Source organism: Erinaceus europaeus, chromosome 1, assembly GCF_950295315.1.
Source record: "Erinaceus europaeus chromosome 1, mEriEur2.1, whole genome shotgun sequence".
Lineage (NCBI taxonomy): Eukaryota > Metazoa > Chordata > Mammalia > Eulipotyphla > Erinaceidae > Erinaceus > Erinaceus europaeus.
This window is the reverse complement of record NC_080162.1, coordinates 81,396,822-81,411,553: the sequence shown is the minus strand read 5'-3', so window position 1 is coordinate 81,411,553 and position 14,732 is coordinate 81,396,822. Positions and strand designations below refer to the sequence as shown.

General features: G+C 50.7%; 1 protein-coding gene across 2 annotated transcripts in view; it reads left to right on the top strand.

Moving 5' to 3' along the window:
• Window positions 1-14,053, top strand: part of KIAA1755 (KIAA1755 ortholog) — a 58,687-nt gene extending 44,634 nt beyond the window's left edge. For both annotated transcript variants that reach the window (XM_060189801.1, XM_016187506.2), the window contains exons 11-14: window positions 2,035-2,173; window positions 3,972-4,094; window positions 4,737-4,952; window positions 9,633-14,053. In XM_060189801.1, coding sequence (XP_060045784.1) covers window positions 2,035-2,173; window positions 3,972-4,094; window positions 4,737-4,952; window positions 9,633-10,331 — 1,177 coding nt within the window. In that variant the 3' untranslated portion in view covers window positions 10,332-14,053. The remainder of the gene's footprint in view (window positions 1-2,034; window positions 2,174-3,971; window positions 4,095-4,736; window positions 4,953-9,632) is intronic.
• Window positions 14,054-14,732: the final 679 nt, after the last annotated feature.

The window sequence follows — 14,732 nt, the reverse complement described above, 5'->3', positions numbered from 1 at the left end:
AGAACCTGGTGGTTGACAAGAGAGTTAACATACAAAGCCAAACAAATTGTTGACCAGTCATGGACCTAAGGGCTAGCATAGTGCAGATGAAGAGTTGCGGGGGAGGGGGGGTGTCCTATGTTTTGTAGATAGCTAGTAAGCATATTTTAGTTAAATTCCAAAGGTCCCGTGGCTATACTAGTTTTTTTTTTTTTTCCTTTTTCTTTTTGCTCCTGAGCCTGAAATCTGATATGCCAACGGATTCAAGTTATTGTCTAGGGAGAGGATGTCATGGCTGGAAAAAGGACTAGAAAGCTGGGTCAGGGAAGAGAGTAGCTCCCTAATATGGGAAAGGGGTATAAATATTGTTGACTGTAAACCCCATCAATTTGATATGATCTGGGGCCCATATTCAGCTTAGGAGTCTATGTGACCTCTGCATCCCTCTAGATCTGAACTTACATTCTGTGGTCATGAGTAGGAACATTCTAAACTGCCCCAATATCAGGACCCATCTTCCTCAGGTGTAGCATAGAGTATATTGTCCATCCTCCCTTCGGAGGATGGAACATTCTCTACCGTTGTTGATCCAAGTTGAGGGCAAGGTCCTATGGGGGCCCACAAAGGGGTCTATTGTGTTGTTCCTGATAGGAATGACTGGTAGCAATGGAGAGAGGGATTTATTAGAGGTCTAGGCCCATCATGTCTTTTTGGGAATCTCAGGACTCCCCAACTAGGGCCTCAGCTGATGGGGTGGATGCCTCCAGTTTGGTTCTTCCTTCTCAAGGTTGTTTTGGCAATTCTAGTTCTTTTCTGGTTCCAGATAAACATTTTGTAACTTTTATACTATTCTCCTAAAAAATGTGGTTGGACTCTTGATCTTTATAATTTTTCCTACCCAATAAGATAATAAATATTTAAATTAAAAAGTGAAATTCACAGAGTAAAAAAACCATGACCAGGTTCCAATCTAGATCTCCTTGCATGAGAGCCAGTTCCTCTCTCTGGAACTCAGCTTTCCCATCTGTGAAATAGGAACTGTCATTGCAGTAGGTGCTGGCAGGTCCTGACTGTCACGGTGCTCAGCTCTGTGTGAAGTACTTACAGTAGCAAAGTCTAGTTTGGCTCTGCTCCCCTTGGAAAGCAATGGTGCCCAGAACAAGCTCAGAGCCCAATGCAGCTGGTCTGCAGAGGGACCTGGTTGTTGAGATTTGAAAATCTCCCACAAAGGTTGCTGTGTGCAGCTAGGGTTGAGACTCAACGTTCTGAGTGATCGAATCTTCATATGTACTCTGGTGTGGATTCTGTTATCCCCACCTTTTTTTTTTTTTTAAATATTCCCGCCAGGGTCATCACTAGGACTTGGTACAGGCACTACAATTTCACAGCTCCCAGTAGCAATCTCGGAGCAATCTCATATCTCTCTCTCTCTCTCTCTCTCTCTCTCTCTCTCTCTCTCTCCTCTTCTCTATTTTATTTGATAGGACAGAAAAAAGTTGAGAGAGGAGTGGGAAACAGAGGGAGAGAGAAAGAGGGATACCTGCAGACCTGCTTCACCACTCATGAAGCTTCCCTCTGTAGGTGAGGAGCAGGGGCTCAAACCTGGATTCTTATGCACATAATATTTACACGCAATCAGATGCACCACCTCCCAGCCCCCTATCTCTGCTTTTCATACACCAGTAAAGAGAAACCGAAAGGTTGAACAAATGGTACAAAATTCTATAACTTGAACAGAACAGCAGGTCTGGGATTTCAACCCAGATCTGTTCAACTCAAATCACACCCCCACTAGGGGAGGGAAGGTGGGGGGCATTTGGTTTCCTGCTGTGTCCTCTGATCTTTCCAGTCCTGTGGCAGCTCAAGGCTGAGGCTCAAGAAGATGTTAAGGATTTGTATAGCATCACACAGCAAGCTGGCAGCAGAGCTACACAGGCTGAGGTCCCAGACTGGCAGGTGGGGGGGTTGTTGAGAGTGGTAGACAGGAGTCCTGGGGCTGGGGGGGGGGGCAGGCAGGAGGTCTTGGGTCTTCTCTCAGCCACTTCTGCCTCCCAGGAGCCATCTGGCTGAAGCCACTACCCTGTATGCCCTCATGGATGAACGCCTGCATGTCCTGGTCAAAGCATCGAACCATGTGCTAGGGAAGATGGAGCTCCGGGTCCGCCTGTGCCACTTGGAAACTGCCGTCCGCCAGGTGAAGGGGAAGCTGGTTTGGGAGTCGGGGCGGGGGGGGGGTGGTGGTGGTGGAAATTCAGCGCTGCCCCCACCAGGCCACCTGATATGAGGACACCAGGTTGCAGAGTCCTCTGAGGGCCAGGCTTTCCTAGGACATGGCACAAGAAGGGGCCCTTCATGCATTTTTTAAAAAATAATAAATAGGTGTGGAGGGCAGGCTGTGGTGCACCTGGTTGAGTACACACATAGGCTTATGCAAGGAGCTGGGCTCAAGCCTCTGGTCCCCACCTGCAGGGGAGAAACTTCACAAGCAGTGAGACAGATTTGCAAGTCTCTCTCTTTCTTCCTCCCTCCCTCCTCACTCTCTTGCCCCTCTCAGTTTCTGTTTGTCCTATCAAAGAAAAAAATAAATAAATAGGCACAGCTTGAATGTCTACACTGGCAGACAGGGAGGGTAAATACTCCCCAGTCCTGATGCCGGTGTGGAATGGAGATAGTGGTGCCTGATGCAGAGGAAGAAGCTTGAGTTCAGAGAGTCACCTCCCCTACAGCCACATGACCATCTCGGGGTGCCATGGGGCTTCAGATCCTGTCATTCTGACCCATAGTTATGATGCTGCAAAGTAGTGACCTGCCCCTGAAGAGTGCTCCTGGCTTGTGCATGTGACTGGGTCTGAGCCTGGCCCCCAGCACACTAGTGGCAGCTTCAGAAAAGTGGTGTCTTTCTGTCACTGTCTCTTTCTCTCTGAAAGTGTTGATCTACTCAGAACAGGACTCTTGGAGGATTCTGCAGATGCTCCATCACTCCTGGAAGCAGAGGGTGGTTCCACAGTGCCTTAATACATTTTCAGCAGGTCTCCCAAGTTTGGAGTACAGGTATCACTCCAAAGTTGCACTCATTGAACCCCAACTATCAAGTTTGGAGTATAGACATCACCCCAAAGCTGCACTCATTGAACCCCAACTATGGGCCCAGTCCCAGACCAGAGTTTTTGTTTCTATCACTGCTTCCCAATCTGGTCGCTTGCCAGTGGTATGGGGAAGGTGCTGGGATGTCACACACACACACACACACACACACACACACACACACACACACACACACACACACACACGAGGAAATTGAGGCTGGGAGAGACCAGCCCCTCAACTGTGCTATACACCTATCTAGGGCTTGGGCTTGGCACCCACATCTAGTACCACTTTACCTGGCTGCCAGCACATCCCTGCATGCCTATAACTTCCTGTATGTCATAGGCTGGTGAGCATGGTGACTTAGTTTCCCTCATCTGCTAAGCAGGGCAGATTGTTGCCAACTATGTGGGGCTTGTCCAGAAGAAAATAAGTGAATACGTGTTGTCCAGGACACCCCAGAATCAGAGAACTTTGCAGCTGGGATCCAGAACTGCCTTACACACAGAGATAAACCTGCAGACCTGCCTCACTGCTCACAAAGTGTCCCTCTCACAGATAGGGAGTAGGGGCTTGCACCTGGGTCTGTGTGTATAATAATGTGTGATCAAATGGGTACGCCACCACCCAGCACAGAGCTGCCCTTTTTTATGGTTGGGTGGCACTGAGGGATGCTGGCTGTCATGTGACTGTGAGTGATACCCCAAGTGTCCCACTCAGAGAGCCCTTTCCTCTCTGGATATTGAGGGCCATGCTGATCCATCTTCCCCAAGTGATTGCTTCTCCCCAGAACTGGGAGGACTTGAGGCCAGGCCCAGCCTCTGACTAAAGATGGGAGCCTTGGAGGCAGTCAGGCATTGGCCAGGGGACATTCCTTCATGTCCACCATCCCTTTCCTGGGCCAGGTCAGCGAGTGGATGGAGCAGGAAGAACGCCATCGACTGCCAGTACTGACCCTCAAGGATGGGAGCTTGGAGTCGGTGGAGAAAGCCCAACTGGAGTTTGAGGACTTCTTCCTTCAGGCTGCTGTGGGTTCTTTGAACCACATGGCAGGACTGCAGTGGATGGGGATGGGGATGGGGATGGGGGTGTGGGGGGGGGAGGGGTGACACTGTTAGGGCAAAGGTGAAGAAGGCAAGAAAGCTTCCAGAGACACTGAGGAGAACAGCTTGAATCAGAAGAACCCAGCTTAGATGTTTTGTTTGTCCAGGAAGTCTTCCCAGACTACCTATAGCAGATTTCTTGGAGTTTCTTCCAGTGCACATTCCAGGGACCCACCGGAGCCCTGCTAAGTCAGCCTCAGAGAGCAGGACCAGGGATTCTGCATCTGGGTGCACTGGGTCATGTGACAGAGGTTGATTCCGTCTTAGTTTCAGTCCCCAGAGCACTCCATGGGGGAACAAAGGGAGAATTGTGGGGACACAAGGGAGGAGCTTCTCTACACCCCCGCCCCCACCATCCCCTTTAGGTTCAGGGAAGTTTTCCAGATGAAGGTGACACCCAGCAGAGTCCCCAGTGAGCAATGTGAATTGCCTACCAAAGCCTGAATCTGCACTGTGCAGATGGGGAAACTGAGCCTTAGGAAGTCTCTGAACTCAGCAGCAGGGTAGTGGGGAGGCCCAGACTTCTGGGGGAACCTCCACTGAGCACATATTCCTCTCTCCACTCAGGCCCAGTACCGCCGTGGCCTGGAGCTGTCCAAGCAGGCAGCCCAACTAGGCGCCACAGATGGAGGGGTTAGCGAGGCAGGAGGAAGTGAGGAGCTGGCGGCTTTCACCGCCTCCCAGCAGGCCTTCCAGGCCAGGCTGACCCACTTCTACATGGCAGCCGAGCGGCAACGCACTGACCTGGAAACGCTGCTCCACCTTCACCGCTTCTGCAAGAAGGTGAGCCTTGCACACCTTGCACACCACCCGACTGGCAGAGCTTGGGGTGCTGTGCTGTGTGGGTGTAATGGGCATGTGTTAGTATGTGTGTTCTGAACACAGTCTTCGGCCTCTGAATACGTTTTCATAGTCCCTGAAAGGTGTGGGAAGAATTACCCACACTTTCCAAAAGGGAAAATCCCGTGTGATGGGCTGTCTCCCCACCTAAGCCACCTCTGCCTTCCCCCAGACCCCCCAGCCTATGTCCTGCCCTCAGCCTTAGGCCCCATCCTGGTTACTTGGATGTCAGTTCCCATAGGACCTTCTGAGAATACTTGCTTCAGCAATGTTGGAGTTAGGTGGGGGGAGCCCAAGTATTTCTAAGAATCTCAGCAAAGCCACAGACTTTCACCTCCAAGTAGATCCCTGCAGGTCGTGGTGACCTCAGAGGCTTAGCACCTTGATCTCTTCTCCCCACTGGGAGGACCAGGTCAGAATGGGGCTGTCAGCTAGTCCAGGGCAGACAGCAAGCCTGTGACCCCACTTTTGTGCTCGTCCTCATCTTGCCCTGCATATATGAGGGGCTAGGGAAGGACAGTTGGCCGAGTGCGGGACCAGAGGCTGCTCTGAACACCCTCAGAACAGAGGTCTTGCCAGGAGCCACAGTTTGGCCAGGACGAGGGGATGGTGCTACTGTGTGCACTGGGGGCCTGGGGAGCACTGGAGTGAGAAGTAATAGGAACCCCGATACATTGAATCAGTTATCTCCTAGCAACCCAGTGTGACAAATGGACAGGGCCCATTTTTTATTGGGTTGTCAGCAAAGTCATAATGCATTTTTACATTAGAAAAACAGCAAAAGAAAAATGGGGGCACCAGTGCAGTAGTGGCGCACCAGGTTAAGCGCACATAGTACAAAACGCAAGGATCCTGGTTTGAGCTCCTGACTCCCCACCTGCAGAGGGGGTCTCTTCACAAGCAGTAAAGCAGGTCTGCAGGTGTCTTTTTTATTTTTATTTATAAAAAAGAAACACTTACAAAACTATAGGATAAGAGGGGTACAACTCCATTCAGGTGTCTTTCTCTCTCCCTTTTTACCTTCCCCTCTCCTCTCAATTTCTCTCTGTGCTATTCAATAATAATAATAAATAGCCACCAGGAGCAGTGGAATCATAGTGCCAACACTGAGCCCCAGTGATAACCCTGGAGGCACACACACACACACACACACACACACACACACACACACAAAAAGACAAAGAAAGAAAGAGAGAAGGAAAGAAAGAAAGAAAGAAAGAAAGAAAGAAAGAAAGAAAGAAAGAAAGAAAGAAGGAAAAAAGGGCCAGGTGCACCTGGTTAAGTGCACACACTATGGTGTACAAGGACCTAGGTTCAAGCCCCTGGTCCCCACCTGCAGGGGGAAAGCTTCACAAATGGTGAAGTAGAGCTGCAGGTGTCTCTCTTTCTTCTTCTCTATCTCCTCTCAGTTTTTCTCTGTCTCTATCCAAGAATAAATAAATATTTAAGAAAGAGAGAAAGAAAGGAAGAAAGGAAGGAAGGAAGGAAGGAAGGAAGGAAGGAAGGAAGGAAGGCAGGCAGGCAGACAGCATGAATTTTCTGACAGCCCAATAGATGAGGAGACTGAGGTCCGTAGAAGGCCACCCAGCTGGAGAGAGGAAGAGCTGAGTGGACATGGATGTGTCCAGGCCCTGTGCCGTGCCCTCTGTGCTCTTCCAATGGTCAGGGTCTGGTGACCGCTTCTAGGCCTGGGGATAGCCTAGTGATCAGGTGTTGGTGGCTGTCATTTTAGTGGCTCCTTGCCCAGTGCTCTTGTCAGTGCTCCACTAACCTCACCTCCTTTCATTCTTACCATCATTTTATGATGACCTGCTTACATCATCTTTATCTTCCAGATGGGGAAACTGAGGCCCACAGAGAGAAGTGTATTTATTAGTCAGGGTGCCCCAAAGAGGACCGAGCATCAGGCAGGATCTCACTTAAGAGTCCTCACCCCTTTTAAATCCGCATCCCCTTTCATATCTCTATGGGGGAAACTGAGGCTGAGGGGGTAGACAGAGCCTCTTGGGAGAATTGTCTCCCTATGGGATGACAAAAGCCCACATCTCTGGCCCAGGTCCAGTTCCCTCAGCATGAGGACAGTGTGGGGAGAGACTGACCCCAGCGCCCAGCACACAGGGTACTTCCCAGCACTGCCAGGGATCTGGCCAGCCCCCGCCTAGGGCGCCTAGAGGACAAGGCATGTTCTGTCTTCCTGGGGTCGAGCCAGGCAACACAGATGTGAGCAGTGAGGCAAAGGGGTCCTCTCCCTCCAGCTGAAGAAGGAGAGCAGTTGCAGGGTCCTGCACAGGCCACATGACCTCCAAGAAAACGACTAAAGGCTAGTGGGTAGCTCACTCAGGTGGGGTCTGCTTTGCCAGGTGCACCACCCTGGTCCCTGTTGGTCCCTGTGGCACTAGGGGAGGCTTTGGCACTGTGCTGTCTTGCCCTCTCTCCCTCAGTCTCTCTGTCTCTGTCTATCTTTCTGGGGCTTTTTTTTTTTTGTGTCATTGTTTATTCAAACACTGCACAATTCTAGTTTATAGTGAGGTGGGGATTAAACCTGGGACTTTAGAGCCTCAGGCATGGAAATCTTTTGCATAACCATTGAGCTCTCTCCCCCACTGTGTCTCTGTCTATCTGAAAATGTTGGCTGAGAGAAGTGAAGCCCTGGTGGTGATAATGACAACAACAACAACTCCTTGTAAATAATAACAATGACGATGCTGACAGGGACGTTTAGGTATTAAAAGCTGTTCCAGTCAATTGATATATTGTTTGCTTCATTGTCACACAATGAAGGCAGGTATCATAATTATCCCATTTTACACCCCAGAAACAGGTCAGATAACTAGCTAGGAAGTGACAGAGCTGAGATTCAAACTCAGATCATCTGACGCTAGTGCCAGCCTCGCTACGTAATGAGAGAATTAAAGTCAAGTTTAAATCCACTGGGATTTCCTCACATTTGGAATTATTATATTATTCCAAGGAGGTGGAGAAGACAGAACCCCTGGGTTAAAGCTTTCTGGAAGCTTTTCTCCCTGGCTCACTCATGTGGTCCTGTTTTTAGCAACCTCAGACATCCATGGGTAAGCCAGCCGTGCTCAGGCTCTGTGGCCTTTTCGTTTCTGTCTCCTCAGCTGGAACTGTCTTCCCCTCCAACCCAGCTACTCGTCTTTCTCCAGCCCTCAGTTCACAAGTGTTCTTCTTACAGAGGCTTCTCCTAATCATGCAGCCGCCAGCTCCCCTTTCTCTCTCTCACCCATTTTTATTTCTTCTGGTGCTCTTTGTCACACAAAGTCAGCCCACTTGCTCTCACTCTGGTCTGTCCACCCCTCCCTTGAGAAAATTCCATGAGCCCTGGGCAGAGTATCTAGTGTAAGGACAGCACCCACAAGAAGCTCAGTAAATGCTGGGGTGACCTGCCAGGAGCTTAGAGAAAGAATGAGGAGCTTGGCAGAGAAGCAGAGAGGCTGGGGGTACATGTGGAGAGGTGGAGTCTGACCCAGGATCTGAGAGTTGGACCTCAAATCCACTTTGGCCTTGACCTGACCAGGCTCCTTCTCCTGCATCCTAAATTTTAATTCATACCACCAGAGGTTGGATGAGATGATTTCCCATATGCTGATCATCTCAGTCTGGAAAATGCAGTCCCAGACAGACAGACAGACAGGACAGCCCAGTGTGAACCTGGCCCCAGGCAGAGAGCGAACGGGCAGCAGCTTGGCACTAAGTAATAATAACACGATTGTGCCGCTAAGGGAGATTTATGGAGCCCTTTCCCAGCCATGAGCTCCGTGTGCTTCCGCGAATATGAAGCCATTTATCTAAAGACAAGTTCCCTTAATCCGAGGAAAGATGGTTTCCTCGGAGAAAATGGTTCTCCAATCCCCGCAGCCTAACAGCTTGCTATTGGCTTCTAAATTAATGGAGAGAAAGATTGTGTTTTTCACAAGCTACTGGGAATGTGGTGGCTCCTTTGCAGGCAGCAGACATTTTGGGGGCCAAGTGGGGACAAGAAGACTCCTGAGATGAGCCAGGGGACTCAGGGCGTCCATGCCTGGATGGGGTGAGGGAGCCTGGGTTGATCTATGTGAGTGTGAAGGCCCAGCCCTACCTGTTGCCGTTTTATCTCTCAAAGGTAGGCAGATTTGAGTTGGAATCCCAACTCCTGCCTGACTTGTGATGTGACCTGGGGCATGTGAGTTCATGTCTGTCTGTGAGCCTTAGTCTGCTCCTCTGTGAAATGGATACGGTTTTTATTGTGCTTGGGGATGAGCTACAGGGAGAACACTAGACAGATGCCTCCCCCAGCTCCCCTCACTGGGGCTTAGCACAAGCCAGGAGTCCTGGTATTTTTTTTTTTTTTTTCCAAAGGCTTCTCATGACCCTCTGGCATCAGCTCCTATGTTACAAAAAGGTGAACCAAGTCCCAGAAAGGGCTGTTTCCTAGGTCTGTTGGACTGTGCCTGACTAGTGGGGTGCTGCCCCCAGAAGAAAGGGGGAACCACTGTCATCATCAGTGGAGAAGGTCACATCCACACTGAGGGTCCTTGACACCCATTAGATACTTAACTGTTCTTTTCACTTCAGCAGTGGGTGCCCTTTCAGCCCCACCTCCTTCTGTCCTTGTCCCTTCAGATAACCTGGTTCCACATGGACTGTCAGGACCTGATGAGCCAGCTCAGGCTCAGCAAGGCCCAGAAGGCCAGCCCAGGGGCCCAGCGCCGCCTCCACCGCTACCTGCGGCGCCTGGCGTCCGAGTTCCCCGCTGAGAAGCTGGTGGCCATAGGGCTGCAGGCAGCCTCCCTGAGCCGGACAGACCTTGGCCAGGACCTGTGGGCAGAGGCCCGGCTGAGACACCAGGAGATCCAGACCCTGCTGGAGAAGGCCTCAGCCCACTGCCCCTGTCCCGCAGGGCCTGCCGCCCACCCTGCACCCCGGGACTCTCAAAGGGCAGCTGCCAGGGGGCAGGGTGGGGCAGGGGGAGCTGCTTCTGGTGGGAGAAGGAAGCAGCATCTGCAGGCCTCACCAGGTCTGGACCCTTCCCTACCACAGCCCTGCTGGTCTTCTCAGAGCCCCAGAGATGGGCAGAGAAGACCTTTCCAGAGAGGGCCTGTACCCCGGGAAGCTGGCCTAACTGATGATACCAAAGTCCCCCAGGAGGTCCTGGATCCTGCCCCTGAGCGCCCACTTGCCTCCTTCTTCTCCTGGCAGCGGCTCCTCCTTAGGCAGGGACGTGGTCTCCACCTCACAGGGGGCAGTTTCTCCTCAGAGGGAACAGACTCACAGACATCACTGGAAGACTCCCCTCAGACCAGTCCCCCTGCCTCCCTCTAGCTGGGAGCGCCCACCAGTCACATCAGACTCAGGGCATGAATGGCCAGGGTTCACTGGGCTTCAGAGGGGGGTGGGGGAGCCCTGGGATATCCCACTGGCATTCCCACCCCAGATTGCCATGTGTGGAGGGCTTGTGCTGGGGGTCAGCATGCGGGACTGAAAGTCTGCATCTGCTCCTGGAGGCAGGAGGCTGGAACGACCTAGAAAAGAGAGAGGCTCTGTAGCCTGGGTCCCTGGTCTCGCTGGGCAAAAGGCTGTGGGTCCTTGGGGGGATGGGTGTCACTCTCTGGCAGGACAGATACCCCACTGGAGCTCAGGGCTGTGAGACCTTCATGGACCTGAATGCCCTCACAGGGGACCACACAGTGTGGGGAGATTTGGGAGTGACTCAGGGCCACTGAGGGCGTCAGGGAGACAGACCTTGAGAGCATTGCTTCCTGCATGGTGGGGACCTCAGGAAACACTGGTAGAAGAGCAAAGGTGTGAGGTGAGGGTAGGGGGTGGGGGAAAGGGTGGGCATGAAGAAGCAAGTGAAATGTATTTTGTTATTCTGTTGACCTAGGGCAGAGACACAGGTGGGAGGCTGGCCAGAGCACATGCCCAGAAGGGGTGAATACAGTGCTCAGACAAAACTGCAGGGTATTATCCTTGTGCTCCAGCGAGAGCCCTCTTCTCTCCCATGTTCCTGTGCTTCCCTGCTGGGATTTCGACCCCTCCCCCTGCAGTGGCCTTCTCTGGCACAGTCTCTGGTGCCCAGTGTCACAGGGTTCTGCTCAGGCTTAGGACAAGTGTGTCCTGTCTGCCTTACCAGCATGGGCTCTGATGGCCTAGTTCTGGAATTTTCTAGACTCTAAGGAAATGAGTGGGATATATCTTCCTGGCCTCAAAGGACAAAAAGGTCTTCTCAGGAACCATCCTCATGGAGAGAACCACACAAACCTCACTGCCCAAAATGGTGCCAGGAAGCTACTAACACTCAAGAATTTTGTGGTGTGTGGGCTGGGGCCTGTCTGCCCAGAGCTGTGAGCAGAGCTGGTGAAAGAGTGCCCCGCAAGGGACCGCACTTCAGTTCATGAAAGCCAGACGCTTGGGGTCAGAGATAGCTGGAACCTGCATTTGTAACCAGCTCCTCAGTTGTCTCCCTCCCAGTCCAGCCAGATTGAGGGGCTCTTGGGGTGGGATCTAAGTGGCCCTCCCCACTTAGCATCAGCTCTGATTCTTATCCTCATATATTCTGCTCTGTTGTCTCCCCCTATCCCCAGCCTGCCCCCACCAGACAGGCCTGAGGATGCAGGCAATGGTTGATCAGCCCGTATCCATCCATGCTTGTCACCTCAGAGGGGGGCTGGAGGCTGTGAAAATGCTGTTGCCATAGCAACCACATCCAGCCAGTGGGGACCATGGGCAGGGAGCCAGAGTACCAGGGGTGCAAGGATGGAAACTGACTTCTGAGGACTACAGGTACTGCTTGGACATGAGGGGGGGAGTTGGGGGCTGGTTGGGGCCTTTCCAGAGGCATCTTGTTTATCCTTCTGTCTCCAGGAAGAACTGAACCCCATCAACCTGTCTACTCACAGCAAACCCTGTAGGAGAAGGGGATGCAGAAATGAAATGTAACACTGTATATAAATAATGAATCAAAGTGACTAGCATGGATTCTGCACTTTGTGGGCCTAGCTTGGTGCCACACCCTCTAGAAGTTTTACAGGACTTGGGGGCGGGGTGGTACATATGGTAGAGTACACACGTTACCATGTGCGAGGACCTGGGTTCAAGCCCTCAGTCTTCACTTCTTTTCTCTCCCTTTCTAGTTCTCTTTGTCTCTATCAGAAAAAAAGTGACACTATTCTGTGGTCATTGTATATGTATAACCCTAGTGGCAACAATAAAGTCTCAGTATCAAATTAAAAAATTTTTACAGGACTTGGTGAATGTATCATAGGTATCCTATGAAACTGACACTAATTTCACCCCTCCTTTTTTTTTTACAGCTAAGAAAGAGCTCAAGAAGGGGGAGCCTCAGAATCCAGCCTGGTTCTGATCAGCACCTCACCTTGTCAGTCACTGGGGGGTTGTCAAGGGGGAGGAATGGGGGGTGCCCCACACCCTGTGTCTTGGAATGACCCTCAGGAGACCCAGACAGCACAGCTGGCCAGGGTCAGGGCACAGGCTGATCTTAGAAACAGCCAAGTTCTGTTCTCTGGGGGCTGTGAACTGGCTTCCAGCCCAGGACAAACCCATGTGCCCCAGCTCCACCCTCCCCCAGCTCTGAAAGGGCTCTTTGAAATCAGAACCAGTGCCCCCTGCCCCCTGAGGTGCATATTCTCTTCTGGACAGCCTAATTCCTGGTCCTCCCCCCACCCCCATCTGGGACGGGATGGGGGACCCAGGGTGAAATTACTATATTTCCTGGGGCCTCACTTTCTTCATCTGTGAAATGATGTTGGGGGATGTGGGCAGTCTATGGACAGCAAACTGGTGTCACCCTGTCTGTGCCAGTCCTTATCTGTTCCCCACCCCCACTCCCAAGTCCTGTTTCCCTCTCTGTGACTAGCCATCTGTCCAGGTGCCCCCACACTACTTGACCTTACCCACAGCCCTTGAATCCAGCTGCCCCCACCCAACACACACACACACACACACACACAACAATCCTCACTAGCCTCTGCCCTCTCTCCCCTGGTCAATGCTGACAGTCTACCCCATGCTCTTTGTACAGCCACCTGGGCCCTGCACACCTGTCTTTCACACAGAAATTAGAGGGACTTTTGCAAAATGCACTGTGACATCCATCCCAAGTGATACTGTCCTGAGGAATAACCCCTAGCCGGACCCTCCCCTGACAAACATGCACTGTGCACCCACAGCCCCTGAGCAGCACTCTGGCCTCACCTTCTCCCAGGCTGCACACTCTGTGAGTGGACATTGGTGTCCTCTTAGTCCTTCAGGCTTTCCCAGCTCTTTCCTCAGAAGGAAACGGGTTCAGTGTCTCCTTGAAGAGACTATGGATGGGGAGAAAAACAAGGAAGCTAGGGAGAAGCAGGGCAGAGGGGAAAGGAAGCCCAGACACAGCTTCAGGTCTCACTCCATCCCCTGAGCCAGACTGTTGGGAGCTCAGGACTGGATGCAGGGGTCTCTTCAGAACCATAGTCCACTAAGTAGGATCCAGTGGCCTCAGGCCATTCTGGGAAGGTTGATGCAGGCACCATCAAGAAGATAACGTTCTGCATTGAGAGCACAGTGTGCAGAAACTCTCATAGCTAAAGAATATATTTCTTAAACCAGTTCAGAATTTAGCAAAGGACTGGAAAAGGCTCCCCCAATTTAAATAAACAACAACAACAACAAAAGGTACACAGATACCAACGAGTACATAAAAGAGGCTTGACATCACTAGTTATCAAGAGAAAACAAATTGAAATAAATAAGATGTCACTTCACATCCACTAGGATGACTGGAATTAAAAAGTCAAATAAAAGGGAGGAAGGGAGGGGTGTGTGTTCACTGGGTAGGGTGGCTTCTTTGCTATGAATGAGACCCAGGTTCAAACCCCAGCATCACATGGAAGGTGCTATGAAACTGAGGGAAGATCTGGGACTGTGGTATCTTCCCTCCTGCCCTTTCCTCTCTCTGACTTTAGATATAAATGGAAAAAGTAAGACTAGAAGTAGTGATATCACGCATGAGAAATGTCCTTGCTTCACAAAAAAAAAAAGCCAAAGGTCCAAGGAGGTTGGTAGAGCAAAGTATTTACATATAGGAGGTTTTCCTAAATTTGACCCCAGCACTTCATAGTTCAGAGCATGATTTTCTGGTTCCCCTTCCCTCTCTTACAAATAAATATTTAAAAAATATATATCACAAGAAGGGAAAATCATAGACCAATATACTTTACGAAGATAGATAGAAAGATCCTCATCAAAATGCTGGCAAGTCGAGCTCAACAGTGCACTATAGGAATTAGGCAGAATAACAAAGTGGAGTTTATTCCAGGAATGCAAGGGGTAGTTAGACATCAAAAACTCAATGTAATATGCCCCATTAAGATAAAATAAAAACTTTGATCATCTCAGTTGACACAGAAAATGACAAATCTAATTTGACAAAATCTAGAAGCATTTTAGGAATAAAACTGAGTGTATTCAACATGACAGTGTTTAGAGGAAACCTACAATTCATATCACAATGGAAAAACACTGAAAGTTTGCTCCCTGTGACCAGAAACAAGACAAAGATGTCCATTTATACCATTCCTATTCAACATGGTACTTGAAATTCAGATCAGAATAATTTGGCAATAAAAAATAAAAGGTGTCCAGGTGCCAGGTGGTGGTGCACCAGGTTAAGTGTATATCATGTGCAAGGACTTAGGTTTAAGCCCCATGCCCTCACCTGTAGGG